The following is a 20,945-nucleotide window of genomic DNA, read 5'->3' as shown; positions in this document are numbered from 1 at the left end:
TTTGTAGAAACCACGCCACAAAGAATTCAGGCTTTTCTGGAAGCAAAGGGGGGTCCTTCCAGGTATGAGATGGGTGTACCTAATAAACTGGACAGTGAATGTATATTTCCACACTATGAGGTTGGAAAAAGTCTGTGAAATTGTATAAATTATGATAATGCCCTTTTAGTGCAAGAGCCGTTTGAAAAGACCGCCTGAAATTTCAGCCTGTTTCAGTGGGATGGAGTGAGGCCTGCCTAGCGACCTCTGCCAATAACAGCTAGTTATCAGGTTACATATCACTCCCATTAGGCTCGTGCAATCAGGCCCCTCACTCAGACCCGACAGTCCTATCAAAATTCATGCTTGAGAAATTGTCCTTTGCAAATAAGCTATTTTTGTTTCATTTTTACCATTTTAATAGAAAACAATCACAGTAAGGTACTTTATTTGTTACCCAGAAATGATTTGATATTGAGATAAAAATGGCTGCATTGAACCTTTAAGACATGGCTGGCAGGGTGTGAGTATCCTATCTCTGGATGACCCACTTGATGACCCACTTTGCACTGGGGTTCAGCTCCAACAGGTCTTTCATATAGGTATCCTCATCCAGACAGCGCTCCTCTGTTCAGGAACAACACACAGCAAATAACTAATCAGGTACTGTCTGACATATTGGGAAGGTGACGCTTTGAATATGGTCTGAATATAGTCTACTGTAGGATGTTGTCATATCTAAAAAAAATATGTAAGTACCAGTCAATAGTTTGGACACACCTACTCATTCCAAGATTTCTTTATTTTGTTGTTTTCTGCCTTACATCAAAACTATGAAATAACACATATGGAATCGTGTTAAACAAGTCAAAATATATTTTACATTTGAGATTCTTCAAAGTAGCCACCCTTTGCCCTGATGACAGCTTTGCACGCTCTTGGCATTCTCTCAACCAACTTCAAATCAAATCAAGGTAGTCATGAGGTAATCATGAGGTAGTCAACTGGAATGCATTTCAATTAACAGGTGTGCCTTGTTAAAAGTTAATTTGTGGAATTTCTTTCCTTCTTAATGCGTTTTGAGCCAATCAGTTGTGTTGTGACAAGGTAGGGGTGGTATACAGATAGCCATTTTTGGTAAAAGACCAAGTCCATATTCTGGCAAGAACAGCTGAAATGAGCAAAGAGAAATGACAGTCCATCATTACTTGAAGGACAGTCATTTCAGAAAATTTCAAGAACTTTGAACGTTTCTTCAAGTGCAGTTGCAACAACCATCAAGAGGGATGGTGAAACTGGCTCTCATGAGGACCGCCACAGGAAAGGAAGACCCAGAGTTACCTCTGCTGCAGAGGATAAGTTCATTACTTACCAGCTTCAGAAATTGCAGCCCAAATAAACGCTTCACAGAGTTCAAGTAACAGACGCATCTCAACATCAACTGTTCAAAGGAGACTGCGTGAATCAGGCCTTCATGGTCGAATTGCAGCAAAGAAACCACTACTAAAGGACACCAAAACGAAGAAGAGACTTGCTTACGTCAAGAAACACAAGCAATGGACATTAGACTGGTGGAAATCTTGTTCCAACCTCCATGTATGTGTGAGAAGCAGAGCGGGTGAACGGATAAACGGATGATCTGCATGTGTGGTTCCCACAGTGAAGCATGGAGGAGTAGGTGTGATGGTGTGAGGGTGCTTTGCTGGTGACACTGTGTGATTTAATTATAATTCAAAGCACACTTAAACAGCATGGCTACAACAGCTGTCTGCAGTGATACGCCATCCCATCTGGTTTGAGCTTGGTGGGACTATCATTTGTTTTTCAACAGGACAATGACCCAACACACCTCTGGGCTGTATAAGGGCTATTTGACCAAGAAGGAGAGTGGTGCATCAGATGACCTGGCCTCCAGAAACACCCGAGCTCAACCCAATTGAGATGGTTTGGGATGAGTTGGACCGCAGAGTGAAGAAAAAGCAGCCAACAAGTGCTCAGCATATGTGGGAACTCCTTCAAGACTGTTGGAAAAGCATTCCAGGTGAAGCTGGTTGAGAGAATGCCAAGAGTGTGCAAAGCTGTCAAAGGCAAAGGGTGGCTACTTGGAGTAATCTAATATATCAAATACATTTTGATTTGTTTAGCACTTTTTTGGTTACTACATGATTCCATAGTTTTGATGTCTTCACTATTATTCTACAATGTAGAAAATAGCAAAAATAAAGAAAACCTCATGAATGAGTAGGTGTGTCCAAACGTTTTACTGGTACTGTATATTAATGCCACAGAATACACAGTGCACAAAACATTAGGAACACCTTCCTAATATTGAGTGGCGCCCCCTTTTGCCCTCAGAACAGCTTCAATTCATCGGGGCTGGGACTCTACAAGGTGTCGAAAAAGTTCCACAGGGATGCTGGTCCACGTTGACTCTAATGCTTCCCATAGTTGTGTCAAGTTGGCTGGATGTCCTTTGGGTGATAGACCATTCTTGATACACACAGGAAACTGTTGAGCGGGAAAAATCCAGCAGCGTTGCAGTTCTTGACACAAACCTGTGCGTCTGGCACCTACTACCATACCCCATTCAAAAGGAACTTAAATATTTTGTCTTTCCCATTCACCCCTGAATGGCACACATACTCAATCCATGTCACAATTGTCTACAAGCTTAAAAATCCTTCTTTAACCTGTCTCCTCCCCTTAATATACACAGATTGAAGTGGATTTAACAAGTGACATCAACAAGGGATCATAGCTTTCACCTGGGTTCACCTGGTCAGTCTGTACACTCAGTGTATTTGAGATGGTTTGTGTGTTGAATGACTGCACACCACCATGGAATACTTACTGATATTGCCCCCTATTTCATAAAGGCACAGGTCTTCTCTCTTCACAGACACAGAGCTAGAACACACAGATGACATAGTGAGGGATAAATAAAAACCTGTGTTACAAATATAGAGTGACATTCCAATAGAATGTCAGAGCTATGACATTTTAGTTTTATGTAACAGATGTGGGGAAATCTGAGCCATGCCATGCAGTGTCACTCAACTGAGTTGGGGCAGAAGTAACAGTCTCCATAGCCTGCTCAGTTATACCACACACAGGGTGTAAAAGTCTCTGTACTGTAATTTAGCTGGACTCAGAATGCAACCCATTTGTGTATGACGGGCTTGACAGTAGTTCCCCAGGGAGGACGTGGACAGGGGAGAGGGAGGGGTGTTGGTCTCACCTCTTCTGGCTGAGGAAGTGACTGAGGACGTCAGACGCCTGCAGCTCTTCAGTCAACTGGACAGCCATGGAGACCTTAGAGAACTGAGGGGCCTGGACCCTGATGAAGCCCTGAGAACTACTGTCCGCCTAAGGATAGACAACAAACATGTCTCCGCTAACCATCATAATAGTGTACACACTATAGTGTAGCTACTGTACTTCATACTACACCAATACAAACTGTACAGCAGCTATATTCTTGTACAACATATCAAGCGTTTCTTGAAAATTGCACTTCAATATCAATATACATTGAAGGTATTCAAATTCTATGCTAAATTATACAATTCGTCATAAATCCATATTCTTCATTATTAAGTAATTTTTCAAACAAAAACATTACAGTTCTACATATGTCCACTAGGCGTCACAGGGGAGCCATTCCCTTTTAACTCAGTTGAACCAGGAAGTGCAGAAGGCATTTGAGTTGAGTCATTCACATATTATCCTCTTGATTCACTCAGGAGCATGGGTGTTCCCTCAGCCATAACTGCTTTTCAGTTACCATACACAGGTGCTAGACAGACGGCCTCATTTGTTTTCTGCTGCTCTCACCTCTGAGGGGGGTTTCTCCTGTTTTTCGGGTTTCTCTCGGTCATAAGCAATCTTCTTTAAGAGTTTCCTCATGGCACGCTCTTTGCTAATTTTCTTCTGGTTCTCCGTGTTTTGTTTCCTGACTTGGTTCATTATGAATTTAGGAATCTGAAGTGAAAAATGTATAATAACATTACAAATACCAAAGTGTAATTTCAACTACAGTAGGCCTATAAAGTATCTATGTCAAAAAGGTAGAAGACTGGAGCGTACCGTCCAGAGCAGGTTTTGGTATCGGATGAGCAGTCTGACGATGTTGGCGGTCTCTGTGGCCATGGATAATTCCTGCTGCATACTGATCTTGTTGCGGAAGCCTTTAAACATGAATATGTTTGGAGCCATCACCACGGCAACGTTGTTCAAGGTCATCTTGTTCTGCTCTTTGTGGTCTATGACCCTCTGAAGGAACTCCATCAGCGCCTGAAACCATCATAAGATACATTATATTGTGTCCAACAGACACAATGAGTCTACACTGTATTGGCTCGAAAACTAGCACAGAGAAAGCAGTTCTATCTACCTTCAGTACATCACGGCTGGACTCTGGAAGTAGCAGAACCACTAAGTTGAGAGCCTGCAGCTGTTGCGTCTTAGTGGGCAGTTCTGTAAGGCAAGCAAGCAAATCACATCCACAATGGATTGGTTTACTAACCCATAACTCAACATATGATAAAACTCAATGTGAATCAAGGTACATTTGTGAAGGAGTATACCACAGGAGGTTGGTGGCACCTTCATTGGGGAAAACGAGCTCGTGGTAATTGCTGGAGCGGAATTAGTTGAATGATATCAAATACATCCAACATGCAGGTGTTTGATACCATTCTATTATTATGAGCCGTTCTTCCCTCAGCAGCCTCCTGTGGAGTAAACATATAGTGCACCAGTGTGAGAAAGTGTGTAGCATAAGGAGAGTCTGGTGCATAATGTAGTGCAGTATATAATGGGACTGACTGAGCACTGCCATGAAAGCAATGAGGTACTCCACAGTGAGCAGTGGGTGGGGCAGCTCCCTGATGAAGAGCTTGAGCAGGCTGGCTGCATCGTGCTGCTTCAGACTCTCCCATGAGAACAGGCCCTCATAGAACTTCCCCTCCAGCTCCACATGCACCGCCTGCCAGCAGGACACACATGTTAATATACACACATACATTGTAGGCTTCATCACATAGGCCTACAGTACAACACTCATCATAAATTCCACACAGTCTGTCACCACACCAGCCCCTCCGTTAGCCAAATGTTCATTTCTCCATTGCTACATTATGCTGATTTTACAGCATGCAAGTCCTTACCCAGACACCGTATAGGCATAAACCGTAAACCATCTATCAACAATGATGAACAATGACCTTGACTCTCGTGGCTGATCCGGGTATCCGTAGAAGCCACTCTGTGTCCAGACCTTCCTCCTCTATGTGAAAGATCAGCTGGAAACAATAGAACACTCATAAGCTTTAACCACCAAATCAACAGCACACATGAGAATACCATCACCACTACAGCAAACTGCAAAGATTTCTACTTCAGGGCACACATTTAGACATACCGTATGATTAAAGTGAACCGGGATCAGATTACAGTGCACCAGGATCCCTAACTGTGTTACTGAGAGGTTGTGCTGCTCACCCTCTGCAGTATGATTGGCACCTTGGTCCCTGGCTGTCTCCTCTGGTCCTGCTCCAATAGGGTGGCCAGGGGAACTCCAAACAGGCCAGACTCTAGAACACAGACACAACAAACATAAATTCCTCAGAGCTTCCTGAGACTAAGGGGGCTTTCACACCAAATTGGTTTGTAGTGTTTTTTCCAAACTCTGGCGTGTTTTCCCCCTTAGTTTGGTTCGTTTGGACAGGTGTGAACACTCTATCCGTACATGGGAGCCCACTAAACAATACACCATGGTTCGCTCAAAAAGGGTGGTCCATTCGTACCATGGTGCATTCCGCTACAGGTGGGAACACAGTTCGGACCAAATACAGGGAAAGAACCACAGGTATTATTGGTTACTTGAATGCGAGCATTGGATAAAATAACTTCATATACCTGAAACATTATGTGAGTAACGGAGCATTTATGATTATTGTGCCGTTTCCTCCCATATGTTGTTGGAAAACCAAAGGGAAAGTACTAGGCCTATGAAGTTTGGGACACACAGGTTATGCTTCTTGAAAATCGTAGATGGATTTAACGTGAGAATTTTTCTCCAATAAACAAATTACCTGCATGAACACATGTTTAGGCATTTTAGTTTGTTTGACATTTGGCAATGTGAAACCAACCGGAACAAATGAAAAAAATGTAACAAATAATTAAACTTTGATTCGAACTATAGCTCAAAATGGGATAGTTATTAGGGCACTTAGATATACTGTTATATAGTACTTCCATGCTAACAGTTGTAGCATACTGGCTCACCTTTGACCTTGAGTTTGACTGCTTTGTGGGCCTTGAGGTCGATGCCTGCCGTGTCAAACAGAGCGGTCATCTCTATCAGTACCAGGCGGTGCACCTTCTTCATATCCTGAGGGGACAGGTCCCCCATCTTGGTCAGCCCAGTCTTGTCTCTGCTTAGCTTGAAGTTCTGTCACACAGAGAAGAGAGAAGCAGAGGTTAACATAGGCAAGTTAGCGAACCCGACATAATTTGAGTATCTGTGGTTATACTTTAATGTCACCACCAGGTGTCCCTAGAGCCAGAGACTAAAATGCACAAGTAGGCTAGAATAGTTTGGAATGTGAAATGTATTAGACAAAAAGTACTCAAAGGTTCTGATTGATCATCTGTGCAAATGGCAGCATTCAATGTCATATAAAACTTATACTACTACACAAGCAGGGGGGGGATATAAGAAACAAGACATAAGAAAGCTCAGGATTTGTGTTGTTGACATTTCTTTGGGCAAAAAACTACTTCCATAGTTCCATTCATTTTTTAAACCAATACCGGTTTACATTCAGACGATTCCCGTGACGCCTGTGAGGGTAGTAGAACAAATGGAGAACACTGTCGTGTTCCTGAGAGTTAACTCGTTTGAAGCCCAAACGGTTCGGATGCTACAGACAGAAGTTGGCACATCGGTGGTACAGACTTCAGATGAGGCCCATGGGGCTCATGGGAGTCATGGGCAAAACGGAGAACACCATCGTGATCGTGAGTCTCCTCTTTCCATACAGTGGTCATATTAGTTGGGATGCTACATTAGTTTTTGTGAGAGGAACGATTTTCAGGATGTCTCTTGGTCTGGCAAACACCGCTGTAGCTCTGCTACTTTCTACCGCGGATGCGTAAGGCCAACATACTATGCCTTCAGGAAGTATTTTTCCACGTTTTGGTGTGCTACATCCTGAATTTAAAATATATATTTTTTGTCACTGGCCTACACACAATACCCTATAATGTTAAAGTGCAAGTATGTTTTGTTCAGAAATGTTTACAAATGAATAAAACATTTATAAAATACATAAATAATCCAAATGAAAATAAATATCTTGATTCAATAAGCATGCATCCTTTTTGTTATGACAATCTTAAATAAGTTCAGGAGTAAACATTCCCTTAACAAGTCACAGAATGAGTTGCATGGACTCATTCTGTGTGTAATAATAGTGCTTAACCTGATTTTTGAATGACTACCTCTTCTCTGTCCCCCACATATACAATTTTCTGTAAGGTCCCTCAGTCGAGCAGTGAATTTCAAACACAGACTTAACCACAAAGACCAGGGAGGTTTTGCAATGCCACAAAAAGAAGGGCACCTATTGGCAGATAAAATAAATAGACACTGACTATCCCTTTGAGCATGGTGAAGTTATTAATTACACTTTGGATGGTGTATCAATACAAAGTGTTATGTTTGGGGAAAATCCAATAAATCACCTAAATATCTTCATATCTTCAAGAATGGTGGTGGCTGCATCATGTTATGGGTATGCTTGTAATCATTAAGGATTGGGGAGTTTCAGGATTTAAAAAAACAGAATGTAGTAAGCACCAGCAAAATCCCAGAGGAAAAGCTGGTTCAGTCTGCTTTCCACCAGACACTGGGAGATGAATTTACCTTTCGGCAGGACAATAACCTAAAACACAAGGCCAAATCTACACAAGTTGTTTACTAAGAAGACAGTGAATGTTTCTCTGAGTGGCTGAGTTACAGTTTTGACTTAAATCTGCTTGAAAATATATGGCAAGACCTGAAAGTGGTTGTCTTGCAATGATCAAAAACCATTTGATAGAGCTTGAAGAATTTTGAAAAGAATAATCAGCAAATGTTGCACAATCCCTGTGTGGAAAGCTCTTAGAGTGTAATCAATGCCAAAGGTGTTTCTATAAATTATTGACTCAGGGGTGTGAGTACTTATGTAAATGAGATATTTATGTATTTCATTTCCAATAAATGTAATTTTTGAATATAAACTTGTTTTCACTTTGTGATTATGGGGTACTGTGTGTAGATAGTTGAGAAAATATATATTTATTACATTTTGAATTCAGGCTGTATACAACAAAATGTGAAATAAATCAAGGAGTATGAATACTTTCTGATGGCACTGTAGGCGAATGCGGTGGATTGAGACGCAGCCCAAACAAAAAAAATTATATCTCTAGTTTAAACAGACGGATTTCAACGGGAATTGTTTATTATGTTAATTATACTGAACAAAAATATAAATGCAACAACTTCAAAGATTTTTCTGAGTTACATTTGAGTTCATATGAGTTAATATGAGGAAATCAGTCAATTGAAATAAATAAATTAGGCCCTAATCTATGGATTTCACATGACTAGGAATACAGATATGCATCTGTTGGTCACAGATACCTTTAAAAAAAATTGACCTAATAATGGGCCTCAGGATCTCGTCAAGGTATTTTTGTGCATTCAAATTGCCACTCGATAAAATGCAATTGTGTTTGTTGTCCGTAGCTAATGCCTGCCCATACCATAACCCTGTCACCACCATGGGGCACTCTGTTCACAACGTTGAGATCAACAAACCACACGCCCACATGATGCCACACACATGGTCTGCGGTTGTGAGGGCGGTTGGACGTACTGTCAAATACTCTAAAATGACGTTGGAGACGGCTTATGGTAGAGAAATTGACATTAAATCATCTGGCAACAGCTCTGGTGGACATTTCTGCAGTCAGCACACCAATTGCACACTCCCTCAACTTGAGACATCTTTGGCATTGTGTTGTGAGACAAAACTGCACATTTTAGAGTGGCCTTTTATTGTCCCCAATACAGGATGCACCGGTGTAATGATCATGCTGTTTAATCAGGTTATTGATTACCACACCAGTCAGGTGGATGGATTATCTTGGCAAAGTATAAATGCTCACTAACAGGGATGTAAACAAATGTGTGCACAAAATATGAGAGAAATAAGCTTTTTGTCCATGACATGTAAACTTTACTCCAGCTGAGAGGCTCAGTCAATCTGTGTGGTGGTGTTAATGTTTACTCACAGGTAGCGTATCGTCTGTGTCCGTCAGAGCCTCACTTCTGGCCTTTGAGTCCTCCTTATAGCTGAGGGCCTGATCAGAGAAGGACAGCTCTAGGTTGATGTCAGTCTCAGGTTCAGACACACTCTGCTCAGAAGGGCCATCCCCATTCCCCTGCCCCACCACCTGACCTGTACACACACACACACACACACACACACACACACACACACACACACACACACACACACACACGTGTGAATCTGAACCATGGATATGCCAAACGTTGTCAATAAGCTAGATTGAATTCTCTATTGATAAGACTTAAAAAAATAATAATCAATAATTATAATATAATTTGAATCAAAATGAAACAACAACTTGTTTTAATATATACTATGTCAAAATACCGTTACAGGCACCATAATTGCTCCCCGTGGGCATATCATATTAAGGTAGACTATGGAGGCTTTTACGAACATCCAAATTAATAACGAGTGCAGGCTAAAATAATGATAAAAAGGGAGGTCCGCTCACTGTTTTGCTGCTTCCAAACTTGATCTTTTAATAAAGCTTTGGTGATTCATATTTATTTCAAAGCAGTCTTATTTCAACCCTTTATTGATATGCTGCTATTAGGCGAATGAATTTGGCAGGACAAAAAAACAGCCTTCATTGAGGGGAGGCTATAACTGGTTTTTAATCACATGAAAAACAAGGCATCTGTTTTTAAAAACAACAACATTTCTAAATAGGATGGGGTCAGAAGCATGAGATCATAAATCACATCACTTGTTGAATGGCACTGTGTGCACACGTAGGCCTAAATGTCTTTACACATTACATTTGCACGTCTTTACAAAATACTACGCTCCTGTCAATTGTATCGTTGCCTATGTGCGAGGCACATTCTCAAAATAATCTGCCGTTGTAATGGCATTATAGGACTGAATAGTTTGGAGGATCACGTCTTTGGTAATCGGATGAGGGGTACTCTTTGAAAATGGGGAAGGATAGCCTACTTGAACAAGCAAAGTGAATTGTGAATCATGAAAAAGCACGAGGGCAAAAACCTCCAAAATATTTCAAGGCACTCTCAGTAGACCATTTAAGACCCCTTTACTAAAGACTTGGCTAATGGAGTGGCAGGTAGCCTAGTTAGACCGTTGGGTCAGTAACCGAAAGGTCTCTGGTTCGAATACACGGAGCCGACAAGGATAAAAATCTGTCTGTGTCCTTGAGCAAGGCATTTAACCTTCATTTGCGCCGAACAACTATGACTGACCCCATAAAACAACACATTTCACAGCACCTATCTGGTGTATGTAACAATACAACATAATAAAAAAGATGCACCTATGTGAAACCAGCCTTGATTAAAGGGATATTTGGAGATTTTGGCAATGAGTCCCTTTATCTACTTCACCAGGGTCAGGTGAACTTGTGGATGACTGGACGTCTATGAGTATCTACTAGCATGCTAGCAGATACCCATAGACTTCCAATCATTGTGCAAATTCTAGTCAGCATTGGCAAGTGAAACTACCTCTAAATGGTATCCACGAGTTCATCTGACTCTGGGGAATTAGATAAAGGGCCTTATTGCCTCATAAACGAAATGGGGGGGAAACCAATAGTTTTTTTATGTTTCGAAAATACGAGATTCACCAGCATAAAAGGCACACCTCTCTTTCAATGGGCACTGAGAGTCACGGCAGGACAGGCTGCGCTGCCTCTCTCAAAATCAATGCCATTATCAACTGCATTACCGTTAAGACCTGCTTTTTGGGGGTCTTAAAACTCCCCTTTAGTGCTGCATGAAATGTTCACTTTTGCACTTGATTTTAAGGACACACCTCAAATGTTGCCAGTGTGCCAGTTTTTACATGATGAAATTGACCCTTGCGCCTACTAGAACTTGTGGTACATACCATCTGTCGTAATATTCATTTTTCTGTTTTCACTTCTCTCTGTTGACTTTGCTTCATCCTCCTGCAACATAATACAGAATAAAAACAGGCTCTCATCAGAATTCAATATAGCTTATTTTGCACAATTACTGAATCAAACAAGTTTATGTATCTGCTGATATTGTAGAAAGTCGATATGTTTCTATTACCAATTGTGAACAGACTAAAGACAAGACTCTCATTAGGATAAGATATCCAGTTACCTATTACCTCACATTCTGGTGTCCATTAACAGACCATCTCCATGTGATTAGTAATGATGTTAACTGACTGTGGTACACAAGTCAATGGGTTCTTTCTGCAGTGAAGCATCTCAGGCATGACTGAGTTCTAAAACCAGGTTTCTGAGTGTTAACAGGACTTGTGGTAGGCTGACCTTTGACTCCAGTGTGCCTGGGAGTTTGAAGATGTCTCTGACGTCAGGTATGTGGTGCTGCTTGTTCCTCTTCCTGATGGTTTCAAAACGTTTCTCTACGGCGGCAGCCTGTGTGCGCGTCAGTGTGAACAACAGCCCCATCATATCCTCGGGGTCCGACGCCGACTCGTCAAACAGAGAGGCCAGCCCTGCCTCAGTCAGCCATGCCTTCTCCTGTTCCCCCTCTACAGACAGACAGATGCACAAGTTCAGTTAGGTCGAGTCATATCAGTTGATGATACACCAAAAGAGCTGTAGTATGTTAATGGTAAAGTCTAGGTCTAAAGACTGAATAATAAAGATACAAACTAATTCATAGATTATTTCTGTGTAATTACTATTATATTATGCCATTTCTCTGTACCGAGGAGTGGGAATAGAAACAAACAAGGACATGAAACAGTGAAGGATGTCTCACTCCTAACCCAAACGTTTTTGTCCCACGACCCCATTTTGATCAAAAATTCTCACAACCCATGTGGACCATGTGTAATTAACAGCCAATGATCATTTGATAATTTGATAATTTGGGGGGGGGCTATGACAATCAATTGAAAAAACATTCTAACAGTATTTCTGATTGTCTTCAACTCACCATCACATACTTTTAATGTGGGGCTAATTTGTCTGACGTAATGTGTCTTATCTCACCACCACTAATGAAATAGTTGTGCTTGATGACTGTTTTGTTGGAGCTTCTCAAAGTCAGGGGGCGCGGTCGACAGTAACCACGTCATCTCTGCGTTCACATTCAACCCAGATCGACATTTGGTTTTAACGCAGACGAGAGCACTGAAACCAGCTTCACACAGATATGAGCTGGCGAAGGGTACCATGAGTTTTAATCCTAAATGGGAGACAGCAGGATATTCCCTTTGAGTCAGGAACCAAAATTATTCCGTAGTGACACATGAATGTGTTGTCTGCAGCATTCGGTCACATGACAGCTCGATCAGCTGTTCGACTTCACTTAACGGCATGTCAACTGAGCCATTCAAACGGATTGGGAAGAAAGTCCCAAAGTGCTCTTCCAAGCGTTGGAGGTGAGCAGTGTTCACTCGTGTGGGACACTTACTGATGCTGTTTTCTGTTAGAAACATGCACAGCTGAGCGAAGGCATGGTTCGCTTTCGAAAAACTCTCTCTCCAATAAGCATTCTTTCCTCTGAATCCACTGATCATCTGTAGAATGTTTTTGTATTTCCCCTGCATGCTTGCGTTCAGTTAGTTCCCAAATACTGTATGTCTGTTACATAGGCAAGGAGACATTTCATTTTCATTACATCCATTGTGAATGACAGTTACTCTCTAAATGCAAAAAATCCCCCAACATTAATTGCGAACAAAGGTAAATCCATGGGCATCTCGGCCCTCACAGCTAACGTCCATTTGGAGAGGATAAACTGGGGATTTTGAGTCGTTCAGTCAGAGTTTCCTCTCGATTGCTCACAATAGCATCAATCATTTGTTTAACAAAGTAATCTGACAAAGGTATTGATTGATGTGTTTGTGTGCCTCTGTCACCCCACACATTGTTTTCACCATATCAATTGCGGCCAGTAATATCAAAGTCTCTGCAATAGTGTGTGGTTTCATAGTGTAACAGGCCTAGCCATTCACCGTGGGAATAATTCAAGTGCAACGGTCAAGTGCAGCATTTTCCTATGATCTAAGAGCGCTCTCTGGTTGAATTTATTAATTTTAATTTAGATTTTTAAGGTTAACCACATTCCAATGATTTTGAGATAGACTATATTATAATAATTTTTTGGGGGGGTTGTTGTTTTTCAGAATTTTGGGAATTCTCTCGCGACCCAATTTACATATCAGATGACCCTTCGTTTGGGAACCGCTGCCTTAACCGGTCATACACCAACATTCGTGATATAAGAAATAACAGAAGGAAGTTCCTACGTTTAGTGCTTCAGACAAAACAATGCATTTCAACTTTATAAACAAACTTCTGCAGGGCTTTTTATAGGCATTTCCTGCCCCTGTAGGATCAAGCCAGGCTATTGTATTTTGTGGATGAAAGAAATCAGTTATCATTATGTCATTAGAACGGACCAGTATGTACTGCATGTGCTCTACTAAAAGAATCCTTTCAGACAGTGATCTAGGTAAATCACAGTCATATACTGTACCATAGAAATAGAATGAATTCATTATATTTCTAATGTACATAGTACATACACACTGGCAGACTTACCGTTAGGCAGAAGAGGCAATTGCATCAAGTGGCCTCGTAAGCTGAGCATAATGAAAAAATATTTATTATTATTTCTTCGCTAAAGCCCCCCTTGCTCAGCTCATCACTCTCATTCAATCTTGTTTCAGCAGGTTGGTCTAAAATGTTACTTTGAAGCAGCAGGGCATATAGTCCTTCCACTATAACAACCCCATCTCATCTCTACTTCAATTGACACTCCTGCTATAGTGTAGAGCTCCATACCATCAGGCAACTTCAGCTGAACCACCTCCTGTGGCTCTGCATCCCCCTTTCCCTCGCCGCTAAGGGTGATGTTCTCCACCTCTGTCCAGTATTCATCCATGAACAGCTCGTCCAGTGAGTCCCGGGAGTTACAGCAGTGGTATGGGGGCTTTCCTGAGGCCTTTTTGGGGCGGCTCTGGACACTGTAGAGGCCTGTCCTGCGACTGAGGAAGAAAGAGGGTCAAAGTACGAGGACTAGTTCAGTGTGAATTTTATTAGGGTTCAGGTGAGTTATAAATATTACAAGCCATACCATACAACAATGTGTTGAATTTCCAATCTGAACTCTAATGAGAAAACCAACTGTGGTTGTCCGGTAAATATTTTTTAATTGCAACTCTGTGAATGCTGTGTTGTCACATATGATTGTATTTTCCGCATAGAAGTTAGTTTAGCATGAACGTGAAGGGTTAACTAATTTCAGTCATTCAATGCAGAACTGTTTTCTTCTGACCGAGTCACACTAAAACAAGGAGTTCTGTGCACCCCTGCTGTTACCTGCTGTTAGCTGCTGCTAGCTGCTTGTTAGCTGGCCCAGGACCAGCCCCTATATTAACCTATTACAAAATGCCAAGTTAGTAGTTTAAAGCTGTAATCCATACTGGTGAAACAGCCACATCCGTTTGAGATATTAAAACAACTAAGTTACAGCAAACAACGAACACAGTATTTTTTTAAAGTTGCACATGCAACGCACGTAACAAATAAACTTTGATTTGATTTGAACTGCATGTAGTTTTATTTCATATATATCTATATATTTTTTAAATAACAATGACCGTGGGGCAGACAGTGGCGCTAATTTGCACTAATGCGGATTCCATCTTTAAGGTGATACAGCCCGACAGGATGCTTTCGATTGTGTATCTGTAGAAGTTTGTGAGTGCTCTTGGAGACAAGCCGAATTTCTTCAGCCTCCTGAGGTTGAAGAGGCGCTGCGGCACCTTCTTCACAACGCTGTCTGTGTGGGTGGACCAATTCAGTTTGGTAACTTAAAACTTACTACCCTCTCCACTACTGTCCCGTCGATGTGGATAGGGGGGTGCTCCATCTACTGTTTCCTGAAGTCCACAATCATCTCCTTTGTTTTGTTGATGTTGAGTGTGAGGTTATTTTCCTGACACCACACTCCCGAGGGCCCTCACCTCCTCCCTGTAGGCCATCTCGTTGTTGTTGTTAATCAAGCCTACCACTGTAGTGTCGTCCACAAACTTGATGATTGAGTTGGAGGCGTGCATGGCCATGCAGTCATGGATGAACAGGGAGTACAGGAGAGGGCTCAGAACGCACCCTTGTGAGGCCCCAGTGTTGAGGATCAGCGGAGTGGAGATGTTGTTACCTACCCTCACCACCTGGGGGTGGCCCGTCAGGAAGTCCAGTACCCAGTTGCACAGGGCGGGGTCGAGACCCAGGGTCTCGAGCTTGATGACGAGTTTGGAGGGTACTATGGTGTTAAATGCTGAGCTGTAGTCGATGAAAAGCATTCTCACATAGGTATTCCTCTTGTCCAGATGGGTTAGGGCAGTGTGCAGTGTGGTTGCGATTGCATCATCTGTGGATCTATTGGGGCGGTAAGCAAATTGGAGTGGGTCTAGGGTGTCAGGTAGGGTAGAGGTGATGGTCCTTGACTAGTCTCTCAAAGCACTTCATGATGACGGAAGTTAGTGCTACGGGGCGGAAGTCGATTAACTTTGGTTTTCTTTTTGTAATCCGTGATTGACTGTAGACCCTGCCACATACTTCTTGTGTCTGAGCTGTTGAATTGCAACTCTACTTTGTCTCTATACTGACGCTTAGCTTGTTTGATTGCCTTGTGGAGGGAATATCTACACTGTTTGTATTCGGTCATGTTTCAGGTCACCTTGCCCTGGTTAAAATCAGTTGTTCGCGCTTTCAGTTTCACGCGAATGCTGCCATCAATCCACAGTTTCTGGTTTGGGAATGTTTTAATAGACGCTGTGGTTACGACATCGCCGATGCACTTTTTAATAAAATCGCTCACCGAATCAGCGTATTCGTCAATGTTGTTGTTGGACGCAATGCGGAACATATCCCAATCCACGTGATCGAAGCAGTCTTGAAGCGTGGAATCAGATTGGTCAGACCAGCGTTGAACAGACCTGAGCATGGGAGCTTCCTGTTTTAGTCTCTGTCTATAGGCTGGAAGCAAAAAAAATGGAGTACTTTGCCACCTCTGCTGAAAAAATCCTAGGGGAAACACTGAAGAGGACTCCTGATGGGCATCAGAGAGCGGCTAACCTCCCCTCCCCCTATAATCTCTGGTGGTTGCACTTAAAGGAATGCCTAGAGTGGCTTTTTATCAAACCTCAGCAGTTTTACATTCCTTAATGACTGCTACTGCTTTATACACTCAATACTAAACACAGTCAATCTGGGTCATGCCAGGCTACACCTCGGCTTAAATGCAGCAGTCAGCAGTAAGGTTTGTTTTACACTACCAAGGTGTCAGCATGCAAGGAGAAATATGTGATGACCTCAATACAAATTAGCCAAGATAATTCCAGTTTAGTGTTCTTCACGGCTGTGAGGTATACAGTCTTTCTTGAGGTGAATTGTCATAAACAGGACGGAAGACAAATGAGCTGCAGGCCTTAAAGGCTGTTCGGTCTCACCTAAAGGTCTGTGGAGGTGGTCAAATGAGCATAAGGTCTGTGGAGGTGGTCAAATGAGTATAAGGTCTGTGGAGGTGGTCAAATGAGTATAAGGTCTGTGGAGGTGGTCAAATGAGTATAAGGTCTGTGGAGGTGGTCAAATGAGTATAAGGTCTGTGGAGGTGGTCAAATGAGTATAAGGTCTGTGGAGGTGGTCAAATGAGTATAAGGTCTGTGGAGGTGGTCAAATGAGTATAAGGTCTGTGGAGGTGGTCAAATGAGTATAAGGTCTGTGGAGGTGGTCAAATGAGTATAAGGTCTGTGGAGGTGGTCAAATGAGTATAAGGTCTGTGGAGGTGGTCAAATGAGTATAAGGTCTGTGGAGGTGGTCAAATGAGTATAAGGTCTGTGGAGGTGGTCAAATGAGTATAAGGTCTGTGGAGGTGGTCAAATGAGTATAAGGTCTGTGGAGGTGGTCAAATGAGTATAAGGTCTGTGGAGGTGGTCAAATGAGTATAAGGTCTGTGGAGGTGGTCAAATGAGTATAAGGTCTGTGGAGGTGGTCAAATGAGTATCAGCTCCCTCCTAGCCACAGGACAGGATCAGTAATACCTGACATTTCTGGCCCTGGATAAATAACAAACACTACCTGCACAAATCTGAAACTCAGAGAGTGTTGGGGAAATGCTCTCACAAAGGAATTGCTCTGTCTATTTTCTTTCTAGCTTTCTTTGATATTTCCACCCTGTTTCAATTTTAAAAGAATAAGTGCTGTAATGTTTTTTATTCAAATGTTCAGCCGTGTAATTACCTTTTATGGGGAACAACCCAAAACACAGCACACATATTTGGTTTAGAGGGGCATTTTTATAAACACAACAACCACCAGAAAATGCAGCGAGAAAGAGGAAAGTGTTTCACTGATAATAGGTAATCCATCCCAAGACAGAAATATCTCCCGCATTAAGAGAAATGATGCAAGGTTTGAACACAGCCACTCAAGATGACCAGGAAGGAAACCAAGTACACCAACAATGCAAGCAGCACCAATGTTATCCCACAGCCAGCCCCATTCCATTGAAAGGTCAGCTATTTTGCTGGCTCCAAGATTGACAAACTGCCAGTGCACAAGGACAAAAGGGGAAACAATTTAGTCTTCCTCTAGTGTTTTGCCTTGTCATTTTGCATACAGGCACAAATCCGAGGAGCCATAGTAATACAGTCATACAGAAGCTCTGACGTACAGGTCAGATTAGGGGCACACAGGTATACTGTCCCCACCGAGGCTTACTAAATCTGAGACTGTGTGGTAAAAAAGTATTTCTACGTAGTGACAGAAAATGCACGCGTTTAGCATGGGAACAGGGAATTACAGTACTATCAATCACATGCACTAGCAATCAAGTTTCACTTAACTCGTAATACACATTTCAAACATCCACTACTGTTAATACAAGGGCCTATGCCTGTTGGTTACTGCGACAACCCCAACAGAGACATGGAATGTTACTGCCGGGGTTCTATCTGTCTGGCCCTCCACTCTTCTGTAGTGTACACTCTCAGAGGACATCTCATTTCCAGAAGACTGGAGAATTGCCTGATAACATGTGGGGGCAAATACTGTAGTACCTAGTGAATGGATGCACCATGGAAACAGTTCCAAGGAATTGAGGCAAAGCTGTACTGGACAGACTGTACACAAACACTGTACACCTTCAAAACATGGTAAAACTAGGGTTTCAAAGGGTTGGATACTTTCCGCATAAATTTACGGAATTTGGGGAATTTTGCTTAAATTCATCAAAAAAAGTTAGCTTATAACAGTGAACCTTTTTTTGTGGGATACACAAGTAAATTGTAGGTCTTGGGGATAGTTTAACCAAAATATGGCACAATTCAATGGAATTGCAACCCTCTTCATGCACAGTGTATTCCTCCATCCCATGTACAGCTGATTCTCAAGATGTTGCACACTAATGAGATGCTATTGAGCCCACACTACTATACTGTGTGAGCCAAGGACTACATGCTTTCTGGTAATTGTTGCACTATTTGGCACTATCTGATGTGTGGAGACATTTCACTGCAGCTAATATAGAAGGAAAAGCTGTGTACATTTGCAAATACTGTGCAAAATCATATGTGAAGAATGCAACAAAGATGCAGAATCATCTGGCCAAGTGCATAAAGTTCCCTCAGCACTCACAACAAGCAACCTCTGACAAAAGTCCCTCTACTTTTATTTGAGGTGAAAATTATGAATAAGGCACCTTATCGATAACAACAGCTCACGGTCCTCCTGGAATCAGGTTTTTTTTGACTCAATGGAGGAATGTAGTCAGAGAAATGCTGATTAATGTCTTGCTGTGTATGCAACTGGTTCACCTCTGATGCTCAGAGGCAATGTGTATTGGAAGAGATTTCTGAATGTTCCCTCACCCAGCATACACCCCTCCAACTAGACATGCTTTATCTACTAATTTGCTAGATGCAGAGTTCAACAGAGTTGAAGTGAATGTCAAGCATATCATAGAGAAAGCAGAACGTTTTGCAATCATCTCTGATGGGTGGTCGAATGTTTGTGGAATAATTAACGACATCATCTCAGTATTCTACAAGAGCACAGACACAAGGGACAACATGACCTTGGAACACAGAAAGGTATTGGTCTAAAGTGGAGGTGTCCTACCCTCACATCACACCCATTGGCTGTGCTACTCATGCATTGAATCTGTTCCTCAAGTACATCATGGCACTGAAAACAATGGATACTCTACAAGAGAGCCAAGCAAATGGTTAGGTATGTGAAGGGTCATCACGTTTTAGCAGCAATCTACCTCACCAAGCAAACTGAGAAGAATAAGAGCACCACATTGAAGCTGCCTAGCAACACCCGTTGTGGTGGTGTTGTCATCATGTTTGACAGCCTCCGGGAGGGGAAGAAGTCTCCAAGAGGATCCTCCTGGATGATGTATTTTGGGAGAGAGTGGTAAGCAGCCTGAAACTCCTTAAACCTATAGCAGAAGCCATTGCACGGATTGAGGGAGTTAATACCATCCTGTCTGATGTTTAGACTCTGCTTGCAGATGTAAGATAATACATCTGCCCTGCCCTGCCCACTTCACTGTTGCTCCAAACAGAGAAAACTGCAGTTCTGAATTACATCAAAAAGCATGAAGACTTCTGCCTGAAGCCCATACACGCCGCAGCGTACATGTTGGACCCCAAGTATGCTGGCAAGAGCATCCTTGTCATGTCTTGTTATGTCTGTTCCTGTCCTTTCTCTTCACTCTGTCTCTCTCTGCTGGTCTTTTTAGGTTACCTTCTCTGTCTCTCATTCTTCAGCTGTTCTACATCTCCCCTAACTAGCTCATTCACTCTTTCCCACCTGTTCTCTCTTCCCCCTCTGATTAGGTCTCTATTTCTCTCTCTGTTCCTGCTACTTTCAGTGTCTGATTCTTGTTTGTGTTTTTGATGCCAGAAGCAAGCTGTCGTCGCGTTTGCTTCCACCTTGTCCTATCCTGTCGGAGTCTGCCTGGCAGGTGCATCCTGCATTATACTAACGTTCTTTTTGTTCCATTGACTACGTTGGAAGAGGATTTATGCCATTCCTGTTTTTCATTAAAGAACTCTGTTTTCTGTTAAAACCGCTTTTGGGTCTTCACTCAAGTACATAACAGAAGAATCAGACCAAGAATGGACCCAGCGGCTCCGGACCCTTTTCACTCCGCCGTCGAGATCCAGGGAGCGATGCTAGGCAGACACGAGGAGGAATTGTCTGCTGCTCGACATGCCGTTGAAACCCTGGCCGTCCAAGTCTCCGACCTCACAAGACAGGTTCACCAACTCCACCTCGATCCACCGCCCACTTCCAGGGTTTCCGAGTCTCCGGAGCCCAGGATCAACAACCCGCCGTGTTACTCTGGGGAGCCCACTGAGTGCCGCTCATTCCTCACTCAGTGTGATGTGGTGTTCTCTCTCCAGCCCAACACTTACTCCAGGAGCGCAGCCCGCATCGCCTACGTCATTTCTCTCCTTACCGGACGGGCGCGTGAGTGGGGCACGGCAATCTGGGAGGCGAGGGCGGAGTGTATTAACCAGTATCAGGACTTTAAGGAGGAGATGATACGGGTTTTTGACCGTTCTGTTTTTGGG

General features: G+C 42.6%; 1 protein-coding gene across 1 annotated transcript in view; it reads right to left on the bottom strand.

Annotated features, from left to right (window-relative positions):
- Nucleotides 1–425: 425 nt before the first annotated feature.
- Nucleotides 426–20,945, bottom strand: part of LOC135505573 (rho GTPase-activating protein 18-like) — a 44,676-nt gene continuing 24,156 nt past the window's right edge. Inside the window, exons 2-15 of the mRNA XM_064924640.1 lie at nt 14,140–14,342; nt 11,650–11,873; nt 11,235–11,295; nt 9,328–9,494; nt 6,271–6,436; nt 5,482–5,573; nt 5,205–5,282; nt 4,807–4,966; nt 4,373–4,455; nt 4,066–4,272; nt 3,814–3,960; nt 3,218–3,345; nt 2,831–2,886; nt 426–606 (exon numbers count right to left, since the gene is read on the bottom strand). Coding sequence (XP_064780712.1) covers nt 512–606; nt 2,831–2,886; nt 3,218–3,345; nt 3,814–3,960; nt 4,066–4,272; nt 4,373–4,455; nt 4,807–4,966; nt 5,205–5,282; nt 5,482–5,573; nt 6,271–6,436; nt 9,328–9,494; nt 11,235–11,295; nt 11,650–11,873; nt 14,140–14,342 — 1,867 coding nt within the window. The 3' untranslated portion in view covers nt 426–511. The remainder of the gene's footprint in view (nt 607–2,830; nt 2,887–3,217; nt 3,346–3,813; nt 3,961–4,065; nt 4,273–4,372; nt 4,456–4,806; nt 4,967–5,204; nt 5,283–5,481; nt 5,574–6,270; nt 6,437–9,327; nt 9,495–11,234; nt 11,296–11,649; nt 11,874–14,139; nt 14,343–20,945) is intronic.

Source organism: Oncorhynchus masou, chromosome 19 (genome assembly GCF_036934945.1).
Source record: "Oncorhynchus masou masou isolate Uvic2021 chromosome 19, UVic_Omas_1.1, whole genome shotgun sequence".
NCBI lineage: Eukaryota > Metazoa > Chordata > Actinopteri > Salmoniformes > Salmonidae > Oncorhynchus > Oncorhynchus masou.
This window is presented reverse-complemented; position numbering and strand designations above follow the sequence as displayed.